The following is a 26,131-nucleotide window of genomic DNA, read 5'->3' as shown; positions in this document are numbered from 1 at the left end:
TCCTACCACATGATGTTTCTACTGTGATGCACAACCCACCAGCGACAGAGCCAGGGTACCATGAACACATCCTCTAAACCCATGAATCAGAACAAACCTTTCTCCTTTCCAAGTTGACTTGTCTAAGACGTTTTTGTCACACCAATGAAAACTCAATTAAAGCCATATAATTCTGAGGTTTTCCTTTTTATCAGCAGATCCCTGGGTCTCTTTTCTTGGATTTCATAAGAAAAACTCTTAATTCATACTATAGAGTTGTTTAGCCACTTTTTTTCAGTATCTTTGATTTTGTACATCTCATTTCCAAGGGATTTTTTTCTATTCTAGGACAGTTAGGCAATTTCTATTCTAAGGTGGAAAAATGGAATTAAAGCCTTTACTATGCACAACTAAGTTTTCCATTTTTTTCTCAATATTACACAATAATTGCAGGTGTCTTCCAAAATGGTGAAATTTCACATGGGAGTTATTTTCCTCTGTCTCTCTCTCTCTCTCTCTCTCTCTCTCTCTCTCTCTCTCTCTCTCTCTCTCTCTCATATTCCAAGTTGGCTTCACTTAGCTGACCTTGAATTTTTGATCCTCCTGCCTCTGCCTCAAGGACTTTGTGCATGATGGGTAAGCACTCTACCAATTATTCTTCCAGTTCTTAGTGAAAGCTATATGCACATTTTCTTTATTTACACATCTTGATTTTTTTTTCTTCTCATATTTGCCTTTTTCCTTTCCCACTTGGTAAGAGTTGGCTTTCTATTCCAGAATCTTTTTGTGACCGTTGTCTAATATTGGCTTGGTGATAAACCACTTGTTGAGCCAAGGGCCCAGTGGACCATTGTGCCATTATCTTTTTCCTTCTGTACATGTTCAGGACAGATGATACTTAAAGCTGGGTTGCTTTGCCACTTGGTCATCCTTTATAGTGTTATCCTTTTACAAGGACACAAATTCAGTATTGTACATTTGCCTCGGGGGTCTTTGGAAAGAGGACAATACCTAAGCTTCCAATCGTTCTGAAGTGCGTTGAAATGCCCTTTATGATTCTTGCTTCGGTCAGGGGTCACAAATGGACTGAACTTCATTCCAACCATAGCAGTGAAACAGGTCTTTTTACTTCTTATCGATTTAATTTTTAAAAATCACTGATGCCCATGGAAGGGGACTGCCTACATTTTTATTAAAAATCTTTACTTGAAAAAAAAAAACCTGAATAATATGCTTAGAACCAATTGTCATTTATTTGAGCCAATGAAAATCTCTATGGTCTTCTAATTGATGCTAAAATTTGTAAACCTTGCCTTATCGATCTCACACAATTCTAAGATGATGAACTAAAACAAGTTTGTGAAATCTTTTTCCAACGATGAAGTAATATAGTTAACAAAGGTTTGATAACATCACCATTATTATAATCGTTGTATTGTTTAATGGATTACAATGGCATATGTGCATTCAGTACTTGATAGTATTTAATGATGAAAATGAGTTTTAATATAAAATTGCTTACAAGAAATAGCTCTAAAAGTACAGAATAGCTGGTGAATAGGAGGATGAAGGCTTAATGGGGTTCAAGTGAAAATTCACATAATTTAGCATTTAAAGAAAATAAGGTTCTGTCACATAGGAGCTCTATATTTAATACATAGGAACTCTGTATCTTAATTATTTGAAGGAAATGAGGATTATCATTTCAAAGATTGGTTTTATTCTTCATGACCGAAGATACAAATAATGTTATGGGTTACCAAGCCAAAAATGGTGAAATCTTTAATTGTCAAAGGAATAACAACAAGAAAGGGACTCCTAATGACATGGGAGAGTCTATAATTGGGTCTTCTCAAAAGTAAGCTGATGGTGACTAGGTAGGTGCACACCTTCTTTTACTTTCTATTGATTCTTTGTGAGTTTCACATCATGTACCCCAGCACCGAGCGTCATCTCCCTGTGCCCTCATACCCACCCTTAGCCCTTGAACCCCCCCCAAAAAAACAAGCAAACCAAAGTATAGAAAACATCTCATCATGGAATCTGTCATATGCCAGTGTGCCCCACAGTATATCCCTCTGTCCACACATCTTCACTTGCAAATGTTCGTTGCAATGGGTCATTGGTCTGGTTTGAGATCTTCTGTGACACCGTGGATATTGAATCCTCACTAGGACCTCCTCCCTGTTATCCTGTTGTTGTCATGGAGATCCTGCACCTTTGTGTAAGCAGGACAGACCCTTTCGCGTATCTCAACTGTTTGTGATATATATTAAGGGATGGACCAACTCAAATCCCTGGATCTAGGCCTGGATGGTAGCTGAGCTGGTCAGAGCTCTGGCTCTCCCTAACTGGGCAGTACACATCTTCATTGCAGAACCTGGAAGACTGAAGCAAGAGAATCCTAAGTCTGAAGCTAGCCTGTGCTACATAGTGAGAAGCACACCAAAGGGAGAAGGAGTAAAATTGATAGCCAAGGAATTAATAAAGTCATGAAGATTTGATAATTTGCTGAGTTGTGGAACAATTGAATTTTTCCCAATCCTGAGTTAGAAGATTCAATAATCTGACAATAGAAGGGGCTGACTATTTACACACCTGAATTTGATATGCTCATGTAGTAAAAACCTAATCTAGAATACATGTTGAAAATATATGAGTCTCTCCTTTGTAACCTGATGTTGATAGTAATAATATAAATTAAGAGGATGGAAATCCAGCTCTGTGGTACAGTACTTGCCAACTATGCACAAAGCCTGTGTCAGTCTTCAACACTACAAAGACAAACAATAATGAGCTTGCCTTGTGTATCTGACGCCCTTGGTTTAAACACCACCACAACAAACGAGGGAAGGAAGAAAGGAAGGAAGGAAGGAAGGAAGGAAGGAAGGAAGGAAGGAAGGAAGGAAGGAAGGAAGGAAGGAAGGAAGGAAGGAGGGAAGGAGGGAGGGAGGGAGGGAGGAAGAGGAGGAAGAGAAAAAGAAAAGAAAAAATGGATAAGAAAATAAGGGAAAGAAAAAAGAAGAAAGACAAGATTATTAAATTCCTTTTAGGGAAGATCTTTCTGTGTAGCACAGTGTCATCTGGAACTCCCCGTGTAGCCCAGACTGGACTTAAACCCATGATCCTCCTGCCTCCATCTCCCAAATGCTAGACTACCACCATTTGATGCTTTAAATAATAAGATAGGAGTAATAACGTTTTCCGGAGCCAATATTGTGCCATTTATATTTCCGTAGTTATTAGGGAAATGTTTATTTCTAGCACTGGCTTTTCAAATCTGATTTGTTTGAACAGTGTTGATGATTGTTTGATTTTATTTTAATGTTAATTTTAAACATCCTCTATCCTATGTAGTAGTCATGTGAGTTAAATGGCTTCCTACACAAATATGATGTTTATGAGCTCTGAGATAATGTGCTACTCTCGTGTATCATCCATTTTGAGTGATTTTTTAAACGACATCTTTGATATACAGCAGCATTGCCAAAACTAGCTAACTGGGTTTCGTGGGTAAATGCCTAGGTTTAGTCTTTCACATGGGTTTCCTATGGCCATATAATTTTGAACAAATGAAACATTTTCTATAGAAAACCTGTAGAACTTATCAACCATTAAACATATAAAAAAATCATGAACTAAGGAAACTTTTTGATCAACTTACCATACAAATAATTAATACCAAGCTAAGTTGTCAGGGAGTTTGACCAAACACTGGATTTTGAGTCCTCATGGAAACAAATCTGAAAGATCACCTGGCTGTTTTATCATCTGCTGATCAAACGCTATCACAGTGACAATTGTCAAAGGGAAGAACAAGCTAGCAGAGATAGTCAGTGTAAATACCTACATTTTTATAAGAAATAAACTAATCAGAACTCCAAATAAGTGATTCATCAACAGACAATGTTACAGAAGATGTAAAATGTTACATAGGGATATATTTGGAGCATGGTATTACAATAGAAATTTAAATACCATTTACATGTTTGCCTGACAAGCCTTGATTTTCTCTAATTAAAATAAGAATTTGTGCTCAAGAACGGTAACCTCAATGTTGCTTCCTGAAAGATATTTTTAAAACGTTATTTGGATTTATCAACTAGTCAATACCTTAAACAGTATCTTTAAAGTATATCCGTGGTGTCTGGGTTGAAGAAATTTAAGCAAACAAATTTTGATGAACTAAACAGCTTCCTATAAAAATCAGTTTATTTTGCTTCGAGATGGTGCAGTAACTTAGTAAGGACTCTGCGTGCCGCTGTTCACCAACCATGAGATGGTGGTGCCTTAGCTCAGTCAGAACCACCGAGTTCACTGCACAAAGAAAGGACAGACTGAGACAAGCCCTCCTCCGAGCCGCATCAAACTCAAGCCGAATGGCTGGATTCCCGGCTTTCCTTCCGCACCCTAAGGTCCTGGCGGACACAACTGGATTCTGAAGCACATTCCGAGATCTCTCAGGGTGTGAGCAAGTTCCGCAGGACAGCAATGGCGCCTGGACAGAGGGGCTGGGGCGCGCACTACAAAGGATTTGTGCTGCTCTTCATTCTCCTGGGGACCCGGTGGGAAGCCTGGGCAGGACAGATTCTCTACTCCGTGTCTGAAGAGACAGACAAGGGATCTTTTGTGGGAAATATCACCAAGGATCTGGGACTGCAGCCTCGGGAGCTGGCAGAGCGCGGAGTCCGCATCATCACCAAAGGTAAGACCCAGCTTTTCTCTCTGAACCCGCGGAGCGGCAGCTTGGTCACTGCAGGCAGGATAGACCGGGAGGAGCTGTGCGCTCAGAGCCCGCGATGTCTCGTGAGCTTTAACATCTTGATAGAAGACAAAATGAATCTTTACCCTGTAGAGGTGGAAATAATGGATGTTAATGACAATGCTCCCAAATTCTTAACGGAAGAAATAAACGTAAAAATAATGGAGAATGCAGCTCCTGGGATGCGGTTTCCACTTAGTGAGGCTACAGATTCAGACGTGGGCACGAACTCCCTCCAGAGATACCAGCTCAGCCCCAATCACCACTTCTCCCTGGTTGTGCAAAGTGGAGATGATGGAACCAAGTACCCAGAACTGGTGCTGGAGAAGGCTCTTGATCGGGAAGAAGAGGGGCTTCACCATCTGGTCCTCACAGCCTATGATGGCGGGGACCCACTCCGGTCTGGCACCGCCAGCATCCGCGTGACAGTGGTGGATGTGAATGATCATACGCCAGTCTTCTCTCTGCCCCTGTATCAAGCGACAGTCCCTGAGAACGTGCCAGTAGGCACAAGACTTCTCACAGTAAATGCTATCGACTTGGATGAGGGAATCTACGGGGAAGTGACTTACTCTTTTCGGAAAATAACTCCAGAACTCCTACAAATATTCCATCTGAGCTCCCTGACAGGAGAACTGTCGACTTTAAAAGGTCTGGATTATGAAGAATCCAGCTTCTATGAACTAGAAGTTCAGGCTCAAGATGGTGCTGGTAGTCTGACCAAGGCAAAAGTACTGATCACGGTTCTGGATGTGAATGACAATGCCCCAGAAGTGACTGTCACATCTGTGAGCAGCCCAGTCCCTGAAAACACACCACCTGGGACAGTGATCGCCCTCTTCTACCTCCAAGACAAAGATTCCGGGAAGAATGGTGAGGTGACCTGCTCTTTGCCAGAAAATCTTCCTTTTAAGTTAGAGCGATCAATTGATAATTATTACAGGCTGGTCACAGCACAAAACCTGGACCGGGAAAAGACGTCTGTGTACAACATCACACTGAAGGCCACAGACGGTGGAATCCCTCCCCTGTCCACCGAAACTCACATGTCCATTCACGTGTCAGACACCAATGACAACCCACCCACCTTTTCCGATGCCTCTTATTCCATCTACGTCCCTGAGAACAATCCCAGGGGAGCCTCCATCTTCTCGGTGACTGCACAAGACCCTGACAGTGACAAGAATGCCCAAGTCACCTATGCTTTAGCAGAAGACACCATCCAGGGGGTACCGGTGTCCTCCTATGTCTCCATCAACTCTGACACGGGTGTCCTATATGCACTTGGATCCTTCGATTATGAGCAGTTTCGGGATCTACAACTGCGAGTGACTGCTCGCGACAGTGGGGACCCACCTCTCAGCAGTAATGTGTCATTGAACCTCTTTGTGCTGGACAAGAATGATAATGCCCCTGAGATCCTGTACCCTGCCCTCCCCACTGATGGTTCCACGGGGGTGGAGCTGGCTCCCCGCTCTGCAGAACCTGGATACCTAGTGACCAAGGTGGTAGCTGTGGACAAAGACTCAGGCCCAAATGCCTGGCTGTCCTACCGCCTGCTCAAGGCCAGCGAGCCAGGGCTCTTCTCAGTAGGGCTACACACAGGTGAGGTGCGCACAGCAAGGGCCCTTCTGGACAGAGATGCACTTAAACAGAACCTTGTGGTAGCTGTGCAGGACCATGGCCAGCCCCCTCTTTCAGCCACTGTGACACTCACTGTGGCTGTGGCCAACAGCATTCCTGATGTCCTAGCAGACCTAGGCAGCATTAGGACCCCCAGTGAACCCGATGATTCGGATATCACCCTCTACCTGGTGGTGGCGGTGGCCACTGTCTCCTGTGTTTTCCTTGTCTTTGTCACTGTGTTATTGGCTCTCAGACTGTGGCGTTGGCACAAATCACACGTGCTACAGGCTTCAGGTGGTGGACTGGAAGATGTGCCTGCCTCACACTTTGTAGGTTTGGACGGTGTCCAGGCTTTTCTACAAACATATTCCCACGAGGTTTCACTCACTGCAGACTCTCGAAAGAGCCACATTATCTTCCCTCAGCCCAATTACGTGGATACACTTATCAGCCAAGACAGCTGTGAGAAAAGTGATTCTTTGTTAACATCCATAGATTTTCAAGAATGTAAGGGTGAAACCCCAAGTACCCAGGTGAGTTCATCTCTTTACTTTTTCTGTGCCTGTGTGTGTGCAGTGTTCTCATGAGGTCCGGTTTCGTCTTCTATTGTTTTGGGAGGCACTCTTATTTAAACCCAGAGCTGGCCAGTCTGACTAATGTGGCTAGTCAGCTTGCTCCAAGATGCCCGTCTCCGTCTCTTGTGCTCTGGGAGCACAGGTAGATCATCACACATGCTTGGTACTTACACGGGTGTTGCAGATCCAAACGGTGACTCACACTTTCAAGTCTATCAGTTTATCCATGAACCATTTCCAAAGACCCCTCTTAAGTTCCACAAGAATTATATTTTGCACAAAACGTCTCTATCATTTTGCAAAAACAAGAACTTGAAAAATATAGATTTAAAAACTTTTAAGTGGTGTAGAAAAGTTTGCCAGTTTATTTCAGTGGTTGTACTTTAGCAAGAAGCACATAGGTTGTGATATCTTTTAATTAAACAGTGTGGGTTAGTTGGATTTTACAAGAATGTAAATAGGCTAAGACAATTTTGTCCTGTCTACTTAATTTCCACTTCCTTTTCTTAACTCAAATATCCTCTAAATGAAAATGAATTGTTGGGTCTTTCCCTTCATTAAGATGAAGCATTCCCTAGCCACTGTCCTGGGGTTCTCCTTAGAATTCAAATCTATAAAAAGAGTCTTAGTGATCTTTTCAATCTGAAGCCTTTCTCTGTTTTGCTTCTATGCAACTCAGCTTAATAGACTTTAAAAGAATGATTAGTTGCCCAACTATGTAAAGCATAGTCATCTACTAAAGTTGGGGTGCTCATAGAATATTAGACATATACTTCAAGGATAAGATGTGTCCAGCCCAAGTATGAATACCTGAGTTCAATTCTCAATACTCATGAGAAAAATGCAGGTGTGGCGGTGTATTTTTAATCCTAGTACTGGGGAGGCAGAGACACACAGGTTCCTTGGATGAGTCTGGCCAGCCTAGTTTAACAGGTGAAACACCAAGTGCCAGTGAGAGACCCTGACTCAGAAAGATATGGTGGGTGGCTCTTGCAGAACACTGCCTGATATTTACCACTGGCTTACACACACACACACACACACACACACACACACACACACACACTTCAAACAAAATAATGGAATGTGTCAAGTATCAAAAGATCTATATATAAAAAAAACAGCCATGGTATTAATACCACACTAAAATTAATTGGTCAAAACGGAGTCAATATGTCAAATAATATGACATTTCCAAGGTAGGTGTGGTAGTTTTGCTTGTTATTGCGACAACACTCAGGAGACGGAAACAAGAGCTTTGGACCAGCCTTTTCTATTGCAAGCTCCAGTATCTTTTCAAGCATTGTAACCCTATTAAAAAACGGACAATTGCATGTCTTTACACACAACTCTGATGTGTTCTTTTGGTGGCATTCTAGATGAAACATCTGTGTCCTCCCAAGGTGGGAATAGGAGATACTGGAAAGAAGGTTCTATGAAATAACCACCGCATACTCTCAAACCCCAGGCCAATATTCACTTTCATTTATCCATTCTTCTGGGAGGGGGAAAGATTAGAAATAAGTAGTCTGTGGAAGGACTACCTCCATCTTTCACAGAGTGCTCTCGTGCGTCTCTGATCTATAAGAATATGACAAGATGATAATGACCCCTGGGACTTTCCAAATGTCAGATAAAAGGGTTTGTTACAGTGTGGTGCTGTAGTTTGTGGTGTTTGCCAGTGGACAAGCACTTAGTGGCATGAGAGAATAGTTTACTCCTGTAGTGTTCTGATGTGTAGTCACCTAAGAAGAGGGCACTATTAAATTTTGTGGGGGAAGGCGCACTGGTATAAATAGAGGGTCTAGACATAATGAGAAGAAACTGCCCTAATCAATACTTACTAGATTCTCAAATGCATCTTTAAACAAAGAGAAGTCAGCACTAAGCTGAGGGAGTTATTGAAAACACGCCTCCCAGAGAGGTTTTCCTCCAATTCTGAGGTTATCATGAAGTACAAAGCAAGGGCAAATGGAGTGACCAGTCCATAAACTTTAGTCCCTTTGTGTCACAAGGTCAAGTCATATTCCCTTGGTGATTTGAGTGTTGGTGATATAGGTTATAGTGAGAATAGCTGCAATGGGTAATGGGTGGTCTAACTGTTCAGCTTGCATCATTTCTTCACCGGTGATAGCAGAAATCAGATAATATTACTGTTAGGCAATTGCTCAGAGTGTTTTTGGAAAATAAAATTACTTGGATAATAAGTATGAATTGCACCTTTTAAAAAAACACATGTCCTCCAGGTGATGGGGGCACATCTTTAATCCCAGAACTTGGGAGTCAGATGCAGGTGGAGCTCTGTGATTCAAGGCCAGCCTGGTCTATGTACTTCTAGGATAGCCAAGCTATGTAATAGACCCTATTGAGAGAGAGAGAGAGAGAGAGAGAGAGAGGAGAGAGAGAGAGAGAGAAGAAGAAGAAGGAGGAGGAGGAGGAGGAGGAGGAGGAGGAGGAGGAGGAGGAGGAGGAGGAAGAAGAAGAAGAAGAAGAAGAAGAAGAAGAAGAAGAAGAAGAAAGAAGAAGAAGAAGAAGAAGAAGAAGAAGAAGAAGAAAGAAAGAAAGAAGAAAGGAGAGAAAAGGAAGAAGGAGAAAAAAGAGGAGGAGGAGGAGGAAAAGGAGGAGGAGAATCTTAAAAAATATATAAAACAGAAGGAAAAGTATCCCACTATATCGATGCTCAATTAAAATGCAGTGTTATTGCTCCCTGAGATTATATAGGCCAAGAATGTGTTACAGTCATGTTTGACTCATTACTTGTGTATTCAAGATTAAAGCACGCTTATGTCAACGGATATGCCTTTAGTGACATAATCCTAGAAATTTGTGATAAACGGCATTTATGACACTACAATTTTGAACGTTATTCAATATATGGAATTTGTTGATCTAAAAACCTCAAATAGCAGAGGCTGCAGTTTCCTACTGTAGACTCTGGGCGCCGCTGTTGGCCAGACTGAAGATTCTGGAGCACCTCTTCTCGCGCAGCCGCAGAGCTCTTTCCAAGGCTCCCTTTCACAGCCTTCTTTACAGCGCTTCTTTCCGAGCAAAAGAAGAATCCTTTCATGGACTAGAACTGATACCAAAGTCCGTTTGGAGCCCGGAATATCCGCACCACGGAGTCTCTTCATAACCCGGCGTCTCCAGGCTGGTGAGCAAGCAGAGGGGAGCAAGAAGGATGCGGGAGGGCGCTGCTGAGAGGCGCCGGGGGCAGAGGCGGCCAATGCTCCTTCCCTTCCTGCTGCCTTTGTTCTGCCCGGCGCTCTCTGAGCAGATCCGCTACAAGATCCCCGAGGAAATGCCCACCGGCTCGGTAGTGGGGAACCTCGCCAAGGACCTGGGCTTCAGTGTCCAGGAGTTACCGACGCGAAAGCTACGTATCAGTTCTGAGAAGCCTTACTTCAGTGTGAGCTCAGAGAGTGGAGAGTTGTTAGTGAGCAGCAGGCTGGACAGGGAGCAGATCTGCGGGAAGACGCTGGTGTGTGCTCTGGAATTTGAGGCTGTTGCTGAAAATCCACTGAACTTTTATCACGTGAGTGTGGAGCTGGAGGACATTAATGACCACGTGCCGAAATTCGCGCACAAATCCTTTGAATTGCAAATAAGTGAGTCCTCAAAACCAGGGACGCGATTTATCTTAGGATCCGCCCATGATGCAGATATCGGAACCAATTCTTTGCAAAATTACCAGCTTAGTCCCAATGATCATTTTTCCCTGGTGACTAAAGAGAAATCAGACGGTAGCAAGTACCCTGAAATGGTATTAAAGACAGCTCTAGACCGGGAAAAGCAGAAATTCTACCACTTGACCCTGACTGCTTTGGACTTTGGGCATCCACCCCTCAACAGCACTGCACAGATACAGGTCCTAGTGACCGATGCCAACGATAATCCTCCAGTGTTCAGCCAAGACATATACAGGGTGAGCCTTCCAGAAAACGTGTACCCAGGAACCACAGTGCTTCGGGTGGTGGCCACAGACCAAGATGAGGGTGTCAATTCCGAGATCACGTTCTCTTTCAGCGAAGCTGGCCAGATTACCCAATTTAACCTGGATTCTAATACCGGAGAAATTACTACTCTGGATACATTAGATTTCGAGAAAGTCAAAGAATATTCCCTTGTTTTGGAAGCAAAGGATGGTGGGGGGATGATTGCACAATGTACGGTGGAAATAGAAGTCCTAGATGAGAACGACAATGTCCCTGAAGTATTATTCCAATCTCTACCTGATCTCATAATGGAGGATTCTGAGCCAGGGACTTACATCGCTCTGCTTAAAACCCGTGACAAAGATTCTGGACGCAATGGAGAAGTTGTCTGTAAATTAGAAGGTGGTGCTCCGTTTAAAATACTCACTTCTTCAAAAAACACATATAAATTAGTAACTGATGGAGTTCTAGATCGTGAGCAGAACCCGGAATACAACGTTACTATCAGAGCTACTGACAAGGGTGACCCGCCTCTCTCTTCCAGCTCAAGTGTAACCTTTCGTATAGGTGATGTGAACGATAATGCTCCGGTTTTCACGAAGGTTTCGTACCTGGTCCACGTTGCGGAAAACAATCCGCCTGGAACCTCCATCGCCCAAGTCAGCGCCTCCGACCCGGATTTGGGAGCGAATGGACAGGTTTCCTATTACATCATAGCCAGCGACCTGGAGCCTAAATCGCTGTGGTCCTATGTGACCATAAACGCTCAGAGCGGAGTGGTGTTCGCGCAGCGCGCCTTCGACCACGAGCAGCTTCGCTCCTTCCAGCTGACACTGGAGGCGCGCGACCAGGGATCGCCCGCGCTCAGCGCCAACGTGAGCATGCGCGTGCTGGTGGGCGACCGCAACGACAACGCGCCACGCGTGCTGTATCCCACGCTCGAGCCCGATGGCTCTGCACTCTTTGACATGGTGCCACGCGCTGCCGAGCCCGGATACCTGGTCACCAAGGTGGTGGCGGTGGACGCAGACTCAGGACACAATGCCTGGCTGTCCTACCACGTGCTGCAGGCCAGCGACCCCGGGCTCTTCAGCCTGGGGCTGCGCACAGGCGAGGTGCGAACAGCGCGTGCCCTGGGAGACAGGGACTCAGCAAGGCAGCGCCTTCTGGTCGCTGTGCGTGATGGTGGACAGCCACCGCTGTCGGCTACAGCCACGCTGCACCTGATCTTCGCTGACAGCCTGCAAGAGGTCCTCCCAGAATTTAGCGATGACCCTCTGCCTCCAGACCCTCAATCCGAGCTGCAGTTCTATTTGGTGGTGGCCTTGGCCTTAATTTCTGTGCTTTTCCTCCTGGCTGTGATTCTAGCCATTGCACTTCGACTGCGACACTCCTCCAGCAGGAAGCCATGGGACTGCTTTCAGTCTGAAGTGGTGGTCCCCCCCAACTACAGTGAGGGGACTCTGCCGTATTCCTACAACCTGTGTGCCGCAGCCACGGGGAAGGCGGAGTTTAATTCCCTAACATGTAATGATCCGTTGAAATCAGGACAAGATCTCCTATTTGCAGATTCAGCAGGAGCCTTGTTTCCACTTTGTAATTCCAATGAGTCAACCTCCCATCAGGTAAGTTTCCTGCAAGCATAATATACTCCTTTCTATCCGTTCCTCATATTCTCAGGAAATGCATACCTTTCAGATAGAGCCAGTTCTTAATTTATAATGAGAAGTCAGTAGCGTGGCTAAGCGGCTAAGAGCACCTACCTAGTAAGTTTATTCAGTCCCTAAGAAAAGTTTCAGTGGGTAAAAATGTGTTTGTGGGAGCTGGAGAGCGACTCAGCAATTAAGAGCACTGGCTGCTCTTCCAGAAGACCCAGGTTTGATTCCCAGCACCCACTGCGACAGTTGTCTGTAACTCCTGTTTCAAAGCATCTGGTGCCCTCTTCTGGCCTCCGAGCGCATCAGACATGCCCAGTGCACAGTATTTGCAGACAAAACACCTATACATGTTTAATAAATTTGAACCGTGACCACGCAATTCTTCCCAGAATAGGTAAGTAAGAGCACTTGCCTGCCTTCCAGGTGTAGCACACCAGCCTCAGCTTCGCAGCTAGGGCACTTACTCTACAGTGTGAAAATGTGCAGTGTTGCCTCTCCTTAAAAGGTAATGAGATTTCGCCATCAATTTTCTTTCTGATGTTTAATAACATGAATGCTTGTTGTAACTTGAACATACTATAAATACAAAAGCAGTCACTGAGCTGGGTGTGGAGTGTGGTGGCTTACGTCTTTAATTCCAGCCCTCGGGAAGCAGAAGCAGGTGGATCTCTGACTTTGAGGCCAGCCTTGTCTACAGAAAGAGTTCCAAGATGGCTTCCAGGGCTACACAGAGAAACCCTGTCTGTGAAAACAAAACCAAAAAAAGTCACTGAAATAATCGTTAAAGCCAAAAACACACTAAAAATAGATATTTTCTGTTGATTTAGCTGATACGGCTTCTATAATGTTGTTTTGTTTCTTATGACTATTTTCTTTCCCCCCCCCCCAAAGACTCCCAGAATAAGATCTCTTAAGCTCGGCTCTGTCCCCATGGCCCCTTGTAGTTTTATACAATATATTACATTATTATACTTAAAAGAAGGTTCAGTATTCATGAGAATATCAAAAGGCTTGATAATACATGTGTATAATGTCAGCATTTGGGAGATAGAGGCAAGGCCAGCCCAGGTATATGAGACCCTTTCTAAACAAACAACCAAAAGTCCAGAAGGTCGAAAGCAGATTGCTGTTCCTTGAAGCATAGGTTTTGGGGACTTTATCTGTACCGAGGTTCATACAATAGGCTCCATCATTGAAGAAGAGATGAAAAATGCCTTCCCTCTGTTTCTTCCTGACACACTCCAACATATAACTTTTAAAATTAGTAGTAGTATCTGGACAGTGGCGGCTCACACCTTTAATCCTAGCACTTGGGAGCCAAAGGTAGGCAGATCTCTGAGTTTGAGTGTGGCCTGAACTTTGAATGTTTGGGTTTTTTTCCTTTCATCTTTTATATTCCTCCCAAGGATGTAACTCATGTCACAAGGCTTAGGAAGCAAGTGTGTCTGTCTGCTAGCCATTCAGATGGACACTAGCACCCATCTTTTCTTTGTGCTCCTAAATTAAAATATGTAGAGGTCTTCTATAAGTTAGACTACCTCTAGGTAGAAATAGTCTTGAAGTTTTCAAATTTTTAGATAAACTTGCCAATCTCCTGTGTAAATAAAATTATTAATACATACAAAAGATCATACTGCATGTGTCACTGTATCTGGGCAGTCTATAGCACCTACTTCAGCTACTGACTGTTTCAAACTACTGATAGTATTTTCATGGTGGCCTTAATCTTTGTCTTTTTATAATAATTATATATGTTCCTCACTGTTTGTTGTTCTTTGGATGAAAGTTAAAGTAGGAGGACTAACCATGTGTGTGAGTGTGGTGTGTGTGTGTGTGTGTGTGTGTGTGTGTGTGTGTTTCTCCCTTAAACACTCATCTGGTTTAAAGTGCAATTATTGCCAGGTTTAGTAGTGCACACTTTTAATCCCAGCACCAGGATGTACCAGCCTGATCTACCTACTGAGTCCCAGGACAGCCTGACCCTCTCTCTCTCTCTCTCTCTCTCTCTCTCTCTCTCTCTCTCTCTCTCTCTCTCTCTCCTTCCCTCCCTCCCTCTCTCCACATATATGGAAAGAGGGAGATAAGAGTATTGCTTTTAATTCTGTCTTTATCTGTCCCTTCCAAGTATTTTTCAACTAGGAAGAGATCAGTAATCTAAATAAAATAACAAGCCAGGAGAATCTCTGATTGTTTTTTAATGAATTGTAAAAGTATTCATTCTGTTCAAATTTCACAATGTTAATCTGAAAATTTATTGGTGTGTGATTAAAATAACATTTAAAAAGAAAACATGAAAGCAACCACTCTGTGGAAAGCTGTATGATGATGATTAGTTTAAACCAGACAAAACAACCCTCCAAACAGTCATCTCCAATAGATCTTGTTTACTCTAAAAATGAATTAATTTCCAATAACAACTAGAATTCTTAATTTAGTAGTATATGTTGGAAACATTCACCAAAGTTAGAGGAAACAATGGGAAGTAAAACTTGCCCTGTTCGATTTTAGAGGAGTGAATGTGGAGCAGACATTCGATGCAGTGCTAGCTTACGGATCTCATAATTAATATAATCACACTTTATCCAACACTCGTTTGCACTTTCTTCTAAAAAATGTATTTAGAAACAAATTTAAATTTAAAGTAATGGAAAAACAATTCACTTTGCACGGCTTGTTACTGCATCTACATGCAGTAACAATTTAAGACTCTAAGCGCCGCTGTTCACCCGCTGGGGGAGAAATGTACCAGAAAGCCAATGAATTCTCTGCACTGATGAAATCACACTGGCAGATTCCGGAGTCCAACTGCGGAACTGCGGAGAAATTCTATCCCTAAATGTGTGGCTCTCCGGCTTTCCATACGATTATTTCCATCGCCACAAGCAAAGGTAATCCAGCCACCCATGCCCAGTGAGGACCGAGGATTCTTTTGCGAATGAACAATGGCTGCTTCCAAGAATGAACACAGGCATGGCCGGCTGGTGCTGCTGTGGACGCTGATGGGGACGCTATGCAAGATCGGGGTAGGACAGATTCGCTATTCGGTGCCAGAAGAGACAGACAAAGGCACTGTTGTGGGTAACATCTCCAAGGACCTGGGGCTGGAGCCCCGCGAGCTGGCGGAGCGCCGGGTCCGCATCGTCTCCAGAGGTAGGTCTCAGCTTTTCTCCCTGAATCCGCGGGGCGGCAGCTTGGTCACCGCAGGCAGGATAGACCGGGAGGAGCTGTGCGCTCAGAGCACGCCCTGTCTTGTAAATATCAACATCCTAGTTGAGGAGAAAGGAAAACTCTTTGGTGTAGAAATTGAAATAACTGATATTAACGATAATAATCCAAAGTTCCACGTGGAAGATCTGGAGGTGAAAATTAATGAAATCGCTGCCCCTGGAGCACGGTATCCACTCCCAGAAGCGGTTGACCCAGATGTGGGCATAAACTCCCTCCAGAGTTACCAGCTCAGCCCCAATCAGCACTTTTCTCTCCACCTGCAAACCGGAGATGACGGAACTATAAACCCAGAGCTTGTGCTGGAGCGCACCCTGGACCGAGAGGAAGAGCCCTCTCACCACCTGGTCCTCACCGCCACAGATGGCGGCGACCCACGCCGCTCCAGCACAGCGCTCATCCAGGTCACAGTGATGGATACTAACGACAATGCCCCTGTTTTTGACCAACCCGTTTACCGCGTGAAAGTCCTTGAGAACGTGACTCCAGGCACCCTGCTACTCACAGTGAGAGCTAGCGACCCGGATGAGGGTGCCAATGGAAAGGTGACATATAAATTCCGGAAAATTAATGAAAAGCAGTCGCTGTTATTCCATCTTCATGAGAACACGGGGGAAATGACAGTAGCGAAAAATCTGGATTATGAAGAATGTTCATTGTATGAAATGGAAATACAGGCTGAAGATGTGGGGGCGCTTCTGGGGAGGAGCAAAGTGATAATTATGGTAGAAGATGTAAATGACAATAGGCCGGAAGTGACCATTACATCCTTGTTTAATCCGATATTGGAAAATTCTCTTCCCGGAACAGTAATTGCCTTCTTGAATGTGCATGACCGAGACTCTGGAAAGAACGGCCAAGTTGTCTGTTACACACATGATAACTTACCTTTTAAACTAGAAAAGTCAATAGATAGTTATTATAGATTGGTGACATGGAAATACTTGGACCGAGAAAAAGTCTCTACCTACAACATCACGGTAATAGCTTCGGATCTAGGAGACCCACCCCTGTCTACTGAAACTTACATTGCCCTGATTGTGGCAGATACTAATGACAACCCTCCTCGTTTTCCTCACACCTCCTACACAGCCTATCTCCCGGAGAACAATCTGAGAGGTGCGTCTGTCTTCTCATTGACTGCACATGACCCTGACAGCCAGGAAAATGCCCAAATCACTTACTCTGTGTCTGAGGACACCATACAGGGAGTGCCTCTGTCCTCTTACATCTCCATCAACTCCGATACTGGCGTCCTGTACGCACTGCAGTCTTTTGACTTTGAGAAGATACAAGACTTGCAGCTATTGGTTATTGCCACTGACAGTGGAAGCCCACCCCTCAGCAGCAATGTGTCCCTGAGCCTGTTTGTGTTAGACCAGAATGACAATGCACCTGAGATCTTATACCCTAGCTTCCCCACTGACGGTTCCACTGGCGTGGAATTAGCCCCTCGCTCTGCAGAGCCTGGATACCTGGTGACCAAAGTGGTGGCAGTGGACAAAGACTCGGGACAGAATGCTTGGCTGTCCTACCGCCTGCTCAAGGCCAGCGAACCTGGGCTCTTCTCTGTAGGGCTTCACACGGGTGAGGTGCGGACAGCAAGGGCCCTGCTGGACAGAGATGCTCTCAAACAGAATCTGGTGATGGCTGTGCAGGACCATGGCCAACCCCCCCTCTCGGCCACTGTGACACTCACCGTGGCAGTGGCTAACAGCATCCCTGAAGTGTTGGCCGACTTGAGCAACATCATGACCCCTGGGGTACCAGAGGATTCTGATCTCACGCTCCACCTGGTGGTGGCAGTGGCTGTGGTCTCCTGTGTCTTCCTTGTCTTTGTCATTGTCCTCCTAGCTCTTCGACTTCAGCGCTGGCAGAAGGCTCGCCATCTCCAGGGCTCCAGAGGTGGATTGGCTCCTGCACCTCCATCACATTTTGTGGGCATTGATGGGGTACAAGCTTTTCTACAAACCTATTCTCATGAAGTCTCACTCACTTCAGGCTCCCAGACAAGCCACATTATCTTTCCTCAGCCCAACTATGCAGACATGCTCATTAACCAAGAAAGCTGTGAGAAAAATGATTCCTTGTTAACACCCATAGATTTTCATGAGAGTAAGGATGAAGATGCCTGCGCTCTGGTAAGTTCCATTCTATGACTTCTCTGAGGAATTTTGAGATGAGTCGGACTCTTTTGTATATTTAAGTGATGGTAATGCAAAAACTGAATACTTAAAAGTCATAGGCCATCACTTAGTCCATTTTCAAATGGGTTGGATGAGGCCTGATGCCTTAGGGTTTTACTGCTGTGAACATGATCAAGACAAGTCTTATAAAGGACAACATTTAACTGGGGCTGGCTTACAGGTTCAGAGGTTCAGTCCAGAATCATCAAGGTATGAGTATGGGACCAGGCAGGCGTGGTGCAGGAGGAGCTGAGAGTTCTACATCCTCATCTGAAGGCTGCTAGCAGAAGACTGCTTCCAGACAGATAGGATGAGGGTCTTAAGCTCATGTCCACAGTGACACGCCCACTCCAACAAGGCCACACCTCCTAATAGTGCAACTCCCTGGCCCTAAGCATATACAAACCATCACACCTGGGATTGTAGGTTAGTTATTAGAGTGCTTGCCTAGTTTGCACAAATCCTGAGTTTGATCCCCAGCAACACATAAACTGGGCTACCGTGAGACTCTTAAGACACACCAAAACAGGCTCATTCAAAAAGCTTAAACATGGGGCTGGAGAGATGGCTCAGCAGTTAAGAGCACTGACTGTTCTTCTGAGGTCCTGAGTTCAATTCCCAGCAACAACATGGTGGCTCACAACCATCTGTAATGGGATCCAATACCCTCTTCTGGTGTGTCTGAAAACAGCAACAGTGTACCACATATATAAAATAAATAAATCTTTAAAAAAAAAAAACACTCAGACAAGGCACTGATCAACTTTTAAAAGATACTATTGTTTTTAATCACACATTCAATTAAGAACTGATTGCTGCCGGGCAGTGATGGCACATACCTTTAATCCCAGCACTTGGGAGGCAGAGGCAGGCAGATTTCTGAGTTTGAGGCCAGCCTGATTGATCTACAGAGTGAGTTTCAGGACACCCAGGGCTATACAGAGAAACCTTGTCTTGAAAAATAAATTTTTTTTTAAAGAACTGGGGGGCTGGAGAGATGGCTCAGCGGTTAAGAGCACTGACTGCTCTTCCAAAGGTCTTGAGTTCAAACCCCAGCAACCACATGATGGCTCACAACCATCTGTGAGGATATCTGACGCCCTCTTCTGGAGTGTCTGAAAACAGCTACAGTGTACTTACATATAATAAAATAAATAAATCTTTTTTTAAAAAAAAAAAAAGAACTGATTACCTACCTCAAACAGTACATTTTTCTACTTGCACATGTGTGTATTCTAGGTTAGGACTAAAGAAAAGCAGTTGAGATTTCCAAACTCTTAGAAATTACCTTAGAAATCACCAAATATGTGTCACAATTATATTAGCCTACAAGTAGGCACTCCAAGATTTCTTGACTTAAACATCATTTGAGGCCGGCTTCTGCATCACTACTGCTTACTCTGCCTGCTGACTCTGCTTCAAGCCACAAGCACATTTAAAAAGGCAGATCTTGGTGGAAAGTGACGCTAGTGATTGAATGTGGGGTGTGTGGGTGTGGATGGCCACCCTTCAGTTAGTGATTAGTCTCTTCCCAAGAGAAAACCAAACAAAATATAAACTTAAATAAACTTCTGTAAACTAGTGAAGAAACCATTTCCATAGACTAACCATGAGCATTTTAGGCTGCACATACATCTGAAATGCTGAGGGCTCATGAATGATAAATTCCAAATAAGTTGACCAATTCCACAAAATTATTTGGAGTAAATTATATACATTGTCTGTATTTCTTGTACCATTTGAATTAAGTCTAATTCCTAATTTATCACCAGTCAAAATGGAAGATAACATAAATATTTTGTGATTGTGGAGAAGGCTACTTCTCAAGTAATGCAGCATCCCATCCTATGTTGCACATTGATGCACAATCATTTGAGGAGACAACTCTATCATCAGCACTTTGGCATTTTTGGAGGGTGGGTAAGGAAACTTTTCTCTTGCTTAGTATGTGTGGATCTCTGGTTTGATTGCCAGCACTTCAAAAACTAATTAATGGAGTATAAAGTTGGAACAGATGTTACTATATTCAGTAACTTGGTGTAATGGGCCTACAATGATCACAATTTCTACAATTCCAAAGTCATTACATTATAATAATGTAGTGCATGGGTAAAGAAACAATGTGGTCTATTTGTGTTACACATGGCTAATCATTTCCCCATTAAGTTTTAAGAATAAATTGATGTATTATAAAATGTAGGATAGAAACTATACAGTTTGGAAATAAGAAAAGGAGAGATTTAGCAGGCTGCATTGTATCTGTGCTACATCACTGAGCCAGTCTTCTCAAATGAGTATCTCCTAAAGAAGCAATGAAGATTCTCTTTGTTTTTCTAAGGGGAATGTTATTACCAGGAAGTAAGGATGTCTGAGTAATGGGACAATCTGCCCAAACACAAATGTTTCCAAACATTATGAAGCAGCATTGATTATATAGAAAAATAAAAATAAGTAAAAGAGGAATAACAGTAGTTTCAACATATCATAGCCAACAGAGAAATGATTTGTGAACTTGATAATCTGGTAGACTCTGATGGCAAGACTAATGGCAAGTTGGTTATTAAATTGTCACTCAAAGGGGTAAGGAACACTTTGCTATAAGTGAAAGTGCACTGTATATATGGTGACCAAAGAATGGACCATTATAATGTAGGTTTGCATAAAAAAAACTCAAAGAGGTATTTCAAACATCTCGAAAGAATAAAAACATATAAAAGCGATATTTAAACTCGGTTGCTAAATATGTGAATACTAAAATATCACTTATTTAGCGCAGTTATTGTATTATGGGGGGGTGGTGACCAAAACAGCAGAGGCTGCAGTTTCATAGTGCGGACTCTGGGCGTCGCTGTTAGCCTGACTGAAGAGGCTGAAGCTCCACTTCTCGCGCAGCCGCAGAGCTCTTTCCAAGGCTCCCTTTCACAGCCTTCTTTACAGCGCTTCTTTCCGAGCAAAAGAAGAATCCTTTCATGGACTAAAACTGATACCAAAGTCCGTTTGGAGCCCGGAATATCCGCACCACGGAGTCTCTTCATAACCCGGCGTCTCCAGGCTGGTGAGCAAGCAGAGGGGAGCAAGAAGGATGCGGGAGGGCGCTGCTGAGAGGCGCCGGGGGCAGAGGCGGCCAATGCTCCTTCCCTTCCTGCTGCCTTTGTTCTGCCCGGCGCTCTCTGAGCAGATCCGCTACAAGATCCCCGAGGAAATGCCCACCGGCTCGGTAGTGGGGAACCTCGCCAAGGACCTGGGCTTCAGTGTCCAGGAGTTACCGACGCGAAAGCTACGTATCAGTTCTGAGAAGCCTTACTTCAGTGTGAGCTCAGAGAGTGGAGAGTTGTTAGTGAGCAGCAGGCTGGACAGGGAGCAGATCTGCGGGAAGACGCTGGTGTGTGCTCTGGAATTTGAGGCTGTTGCTGAAAATCCACTGAACTTTTATCACGTGAGTGTGGAGCTGGAGGACATTAATGACCACGTGCCGAAATTCACGCACACTTCCTCAGAGCTGCAAATAAGTGAGTCTGCTCAACCGGGCACTCGGTTCATTTTAGAAGTAGCAGAAGATGCAGATATTGCCTTAAATTCGCTACAGAATTATAAACTCTCTCCTAGCCCTAGTTTCTCACTGGTGAATAAAGAAAAACAAGATGGTCGTAAATACCCGGAATTGGTATTGGAGAAAACTTTAGACCGCGAGCAACAGAATTACTACCGATTAGTCCTGACAGCCTTAGACGGCGGGGATCCTCCCCTAAGTGGCACCACTGAGCTTCGGATCCAAGTCACTGACGCCAACGATAATCCCCCTGTGTTCAACCAGGAAGTATACAGAGTCCGCCTTCCAGAAAACGTGCCCCAGGGCACAACCGTGCTCCGAGTGACAGCTACGGATAAGGATGAGGGCGTGAATTCAGAGATTTCTTATTCCTTCCACAGAGCTGGGCAAGTGTTTGGTCTAGATTCAAAGAGTGGAGAAATTACGACGCAAAAAACACTGGATTTCGAAGAAATCAAAGAATATTCTATAGTAGTGGAAGCGCGGGATGGCGGGGGCCTGGTTGCACAATGTACAGTTGAAATTAACATTCAAGATGAAAATGACAACAGACCAGAAATTACAGTCCGTTCCCTGCTAGACACGATTCCAGAAAACGCACCGCCGGGAACACTAATTTCTTTGATCAAAATACACGACGGAGATTCTGGGGAAAACGGGGAGGTTAATTGTCGACTAGACGGTGAAATGCCCTTTAAAATTATCTCTTCTTCCAAAAACTCGTATAAATTGGTTACAGACAGAACCTTAGACCGAGAGCTGATTCCAGAATACAATGTGACCATTACGGCTACTGACAGGGGCAAGCCACCCCTTTCCTCCAGCACAAAAGTCACCCTACACGTTGGTGACATCAATGACAACGCTCCGCTTTTCCACCAGGCCTCCTACTTGGTGTACATCGCCGAGAACAACCCACCCGGAGCCTCCATCGCTCAAGTCAGCGCCTCCGACCCAGATTTGGGATCCAATGGTCAAGTCTCCTACTCCATCATAGCCAGCGACCTGGAGCCTAAATCGCTGTGGTCCTACGTGACCGTGAATGCGCAGAGCGGAGTGGTGTTCGCGCAGCGCGCCTTCGACCACGAGCAGCTTCGCTCCTTCCAGCTGACACTGCAGGCGCGCGACCAGGGATCGCCCGCGCTCAGCGCCAACGTGAGCATGCGCGTGCTGGTGGGCGACCGCAACGACAATGCTCCACGCGTGCTGTATCCCACGCTCGAGCCCGATGGCTCTGCGCTCTTCGACATGGTGCCCCGTGCTGCCGAGCCCGGATATCTGGTCACCAAGGTGGTGGCTGTGGACGCAGACTCAGGACACAATGCCTGGCTGTCCTACCACGTGCTGCAGGCTAGCGACCCCGGGCTCTTCAGCCTGGGGCTGCGCACAGGCGAAGTGCGCACAGCGCGTGCCTTGGGCGAAAAGGACGCTGCCAGGCAGCGCCTATTGGTTGGTGTTCGCGATGGGGGACAGCCGCCGCTCTCAGCCACAGCCACGCTGCTTCTAGTATTCGCTGACAGCTTGCAGGAGGCCCTGCCGGACCTCAGTGACCGCTCACTGCCCCCTGATCCGCAAGCGGAGCTGCAGTTCTACTTGGTGGTGGCCTTGGCCTTGATTTCTGTGCTTTTCCTCCTGGCTGTGATTCTAGCCATTGCTCTTCGACTGCGACATTCCTCCAGCCCCTCTGTCTGGGGCTGCTTTCAGTCTGGATTTTGTTCTGAATCTAAACCAGTGGTTTACCCCAACTATAGTGAAGGAACTTTGCCGTATTCCTATAATCTGTATGGTGCACATGCTGGAAAGACGGAGTGTAATTTCCTAAAATGTAGTGAGCCATTGAGTTCAGGACAAGGCCTTCTTTGCCCTGAGTCGTCTGGAGCCTTGTTTCCACTTTGTGATTCCAGTGAGGCAGCTTCCCACCCGGAACCTCTAACACCGGTAAGTTCCGTTCAAACCTTTGCTTCTTTCTCTATTCCTGAACTACATAACTGTCTATATTTACATAACAACACAACACATTTTCAGGTCTTGTGAGTCCTCTTCACACAGCTAATGTGACTCAGAAAATTCTGTTACCTTTCGCCAATAGAGTTGGGTGAACTATGATATAAAATAAGTTCCAGGAAAGAAATTAAAGGTTACAGATTTACAGTGCAGCGCAATATCCAAAAATACTGAGAGTGTGTGCTGTTAGCTTTGTAACAAAACAAGTGCACAATTTTTTCAAAGTGATTGAGATTTACCTGTTGATTTTCACTATTTTGAAACAGTCTTGCTACGGAGTATATAGGGTGGCCTTGATACAGGATTCACAGGGTATCCCAGGCTGGCCTGGAAGTTTATACTGTGTTGCAGAGGCCAGCCTAGAACTGGAGGTCCTCCTGTCTCAGCCTCCTGAATGCTGGATTACAGGTCTGGGATACATAGGCAAGCATCAAGTTTAGATTACATAATCTGCCAAGTGATTGTGGCACATGCCTTTAATTCCAGCACTCAGGAGACAGAAGCAGGCCTCTGAGGTGGAAGCCAACCTGCTAGATAGAGCAAGTCCCAGGACAGTCAGGGTTGCACAGAAAAACCCGGAGTGAAACTACACATTGGCCTCTTCACTGATTTCACCAAGGGATCCCTTTCTCGTGTTTATTCCTCGTGGTTAGCTTCTTAAATTCACCTAACCGATTCGTGACTTTGATTCTTCTAAAAATACATGAAAACTACCTTGTATATTTGTGGAATGAAAGAGACTTGCTGAGTTCTTCAGACTCTAAATCTTATCAGCTTTCAGGACTGTGAAATCCTGAAGGAAAGAGAAGGTGGAGCTGGGACACAGTGGTAGAGCCCCACTCACATGATGCCCTAGGCCCTGGGTTCAGTGCCCAGCACAGAAGGGGAAGCTGAGGGAAAGAAAAGCAGAGAAGATGCTATCACCCCGCTTCCTTTGTTCTGGTTCTCTTTTATTTTTGTATGTGCATGCGTGTTTTGTTCGAATGTATGTCTGGACACCCCTCGCATGCCCAGTGCCCGAAGAGTCCAGAAAAGAAGAGTGTTGGATCCCCTGGAACTGACTGGAGTTATAGATTGATGTGAGCCACCATGTAGGGCTTGGAAATTGAACCCAGGTCCTCTGGAAGACCAGTCAGTGCTCTTAACTGCTGAGCCATTTCTTCAGCGGCCCCTCTGGTTCTTGACATATAATCTTTGAAGAAGAAAGGATGAGGGGAAACCACTGGACTCGTCTTATTATTTGAAGCCACAAAGGTTTTCCAACCATCCTTGTAGTAGGGAAGTCTGAGTTATTGCCTCATAAGGCTACCTACCCGTCAGGTATGCATACAAAGCTACCATTGTATACAATGTCTTTGTTTTATTTCCTCTGACCATAAAATACAGTAAATGGCATCCTTACAAACAGATTTCTGCTTTACACAACACCACTTGCCACTTACCTCTTAGCCGTAAACATTTGTTCTATATTTTGTGTTCTTTTCTGCAAATTATTACTGAAGTTTAAATGAGCTTTAGAATAAGAAGTGTATGACTATTTTAAAAATCACTTGATTTCGTGCAAGAATTCTTCTTGTCCTGGAAATTGAGCTCATGATCTCATGCATGCTGGGCAAGTTCTTTTCTACTGAGCCACATCCCTGCCCTTGAAACTGTATGAGGGTGACAACATAGCTCAGCAAGAAGCACTTGCCTCTCTCTCTCTCTCTCTCTCTCTCTCTCTCTCTCTCTCTCTCTCTCTCAGATTGAAATGAAAAATTGCTTTTTTCTGAATATTAGCTTTTACTTTCCCAGCACTTGTACATGCATCACGCATTCACATCAAAAGCTGACCCCTTTGTGAATTAGTGGAAAAGTTGAATGGAAATGTGAAACCTGAATCCTGTCTGACATGGCGGCTGTACTCCTTGTGTTCCAACACTTGGAAGACAGAGGCAGGCAGGACCTCTCTGAGTTCCAGGACAGCCAGGGCTACACAGTGAGGCCCATTCTTTGAACACACACATACTCACAGAGACCAACCTAATCCTGTTGAGATTTTAACATTAATAGGTAAGATAAGAAAATGTATAAATACTGTCCAAGTAGAATTGTGTAGATAACACAAACGTTTGAAAGAAACCATGGACTTTATCATTAAAATAGATAAATCTTATGTCTTATGTGAATAATCCATCTTTATACTCATTCAGTTTTATTGTGAACCATGTTTGGTGTTATATGTCTTTAATCCCAGCACTCTGGGGCATATGAGGCCCTGCCAGGAAAAAAAATGGAATAAATATAATGAACACACATATGATAAAGTATAAAGGAAATATGAATGTTATATAACCTTCACACCAAAGCTATTTCTAAAAGTTGTAAAGACATATGCAAAACACAGCACCATAAAAATGAAATTATATATATATATATAAATGAAATTATATATACATATATATGGAGAGAGAGAGAAAAAACTTTAGAGTTGGCCTAAAATTAAGCCAAAACTGAAGAGTTAATACAGAAATATCATTCCACTTCATTTGCAACTCAGATATCCACAAATGGTGGTTGCATTTGAAGTGTGAATGCAAAAAAAAAAAAAAAAAAAAAAAAAAAAAAAAAAGCTTAGAAAATCTAAAATTACAA

At 44.3% G+C, this 26,131-nt stretch overlaps 1 protein-coding gene across 15 annotated transcripts in view; it reads left to right on the top strand.

Moving 5' to 3' along the window:
- Positions 1–26,131, top strand: part of LOC127663694 (protocadherin gamma-C4) — a 159,691-nt gene that overhangs the window by 30,625 nt on the left and 102,935 nt on the right. For 2 of the 15 annotated variants that reach the window (XM_052155353.1, XM_052155350.1), the window contains exon 2: positions 12,125–12,499. The exons of 5 other annotated variants lie outside the window; for them this stretch is intronic. In XM_052155353.1, coding sequence (XP_052011313.1) covers positions 12,125–12,499 — 375 coding nt within the window. Of the gene's footprint in view, positions 1–4,303; positions 6,901–9,919; positions 12,500–15,323; positions 17,899–20,841; positions 23,432–26,131 lie in introns of those variants that run through there. 8 more of the 15 variants (XM_052155346.1, XM_052155351.1, XM_052155343.1 and 5 more) reach the window with 8 other exon arrangements.

The sequence above is a fragment of the Apodemus sylvaticus genome, chromosome 13 (assembly GCF_947179515.1).
Source record: "Apodemus sylvaticus chromosome 13, mApoSyl1.1, whole genome shotgun sequence".
NCBI classification, from domain to species: Eukaryota; Metazoa; Chordata; class Mammalia; order Rodentia; family Muridae; genus Apodemus; species Apodemus sylvaticus.
The sequence above is the reverse complement of the archived record's forward strand: the minus strand, read 5'-3'. Positions and strand labels throughout refer to the sequence as shown.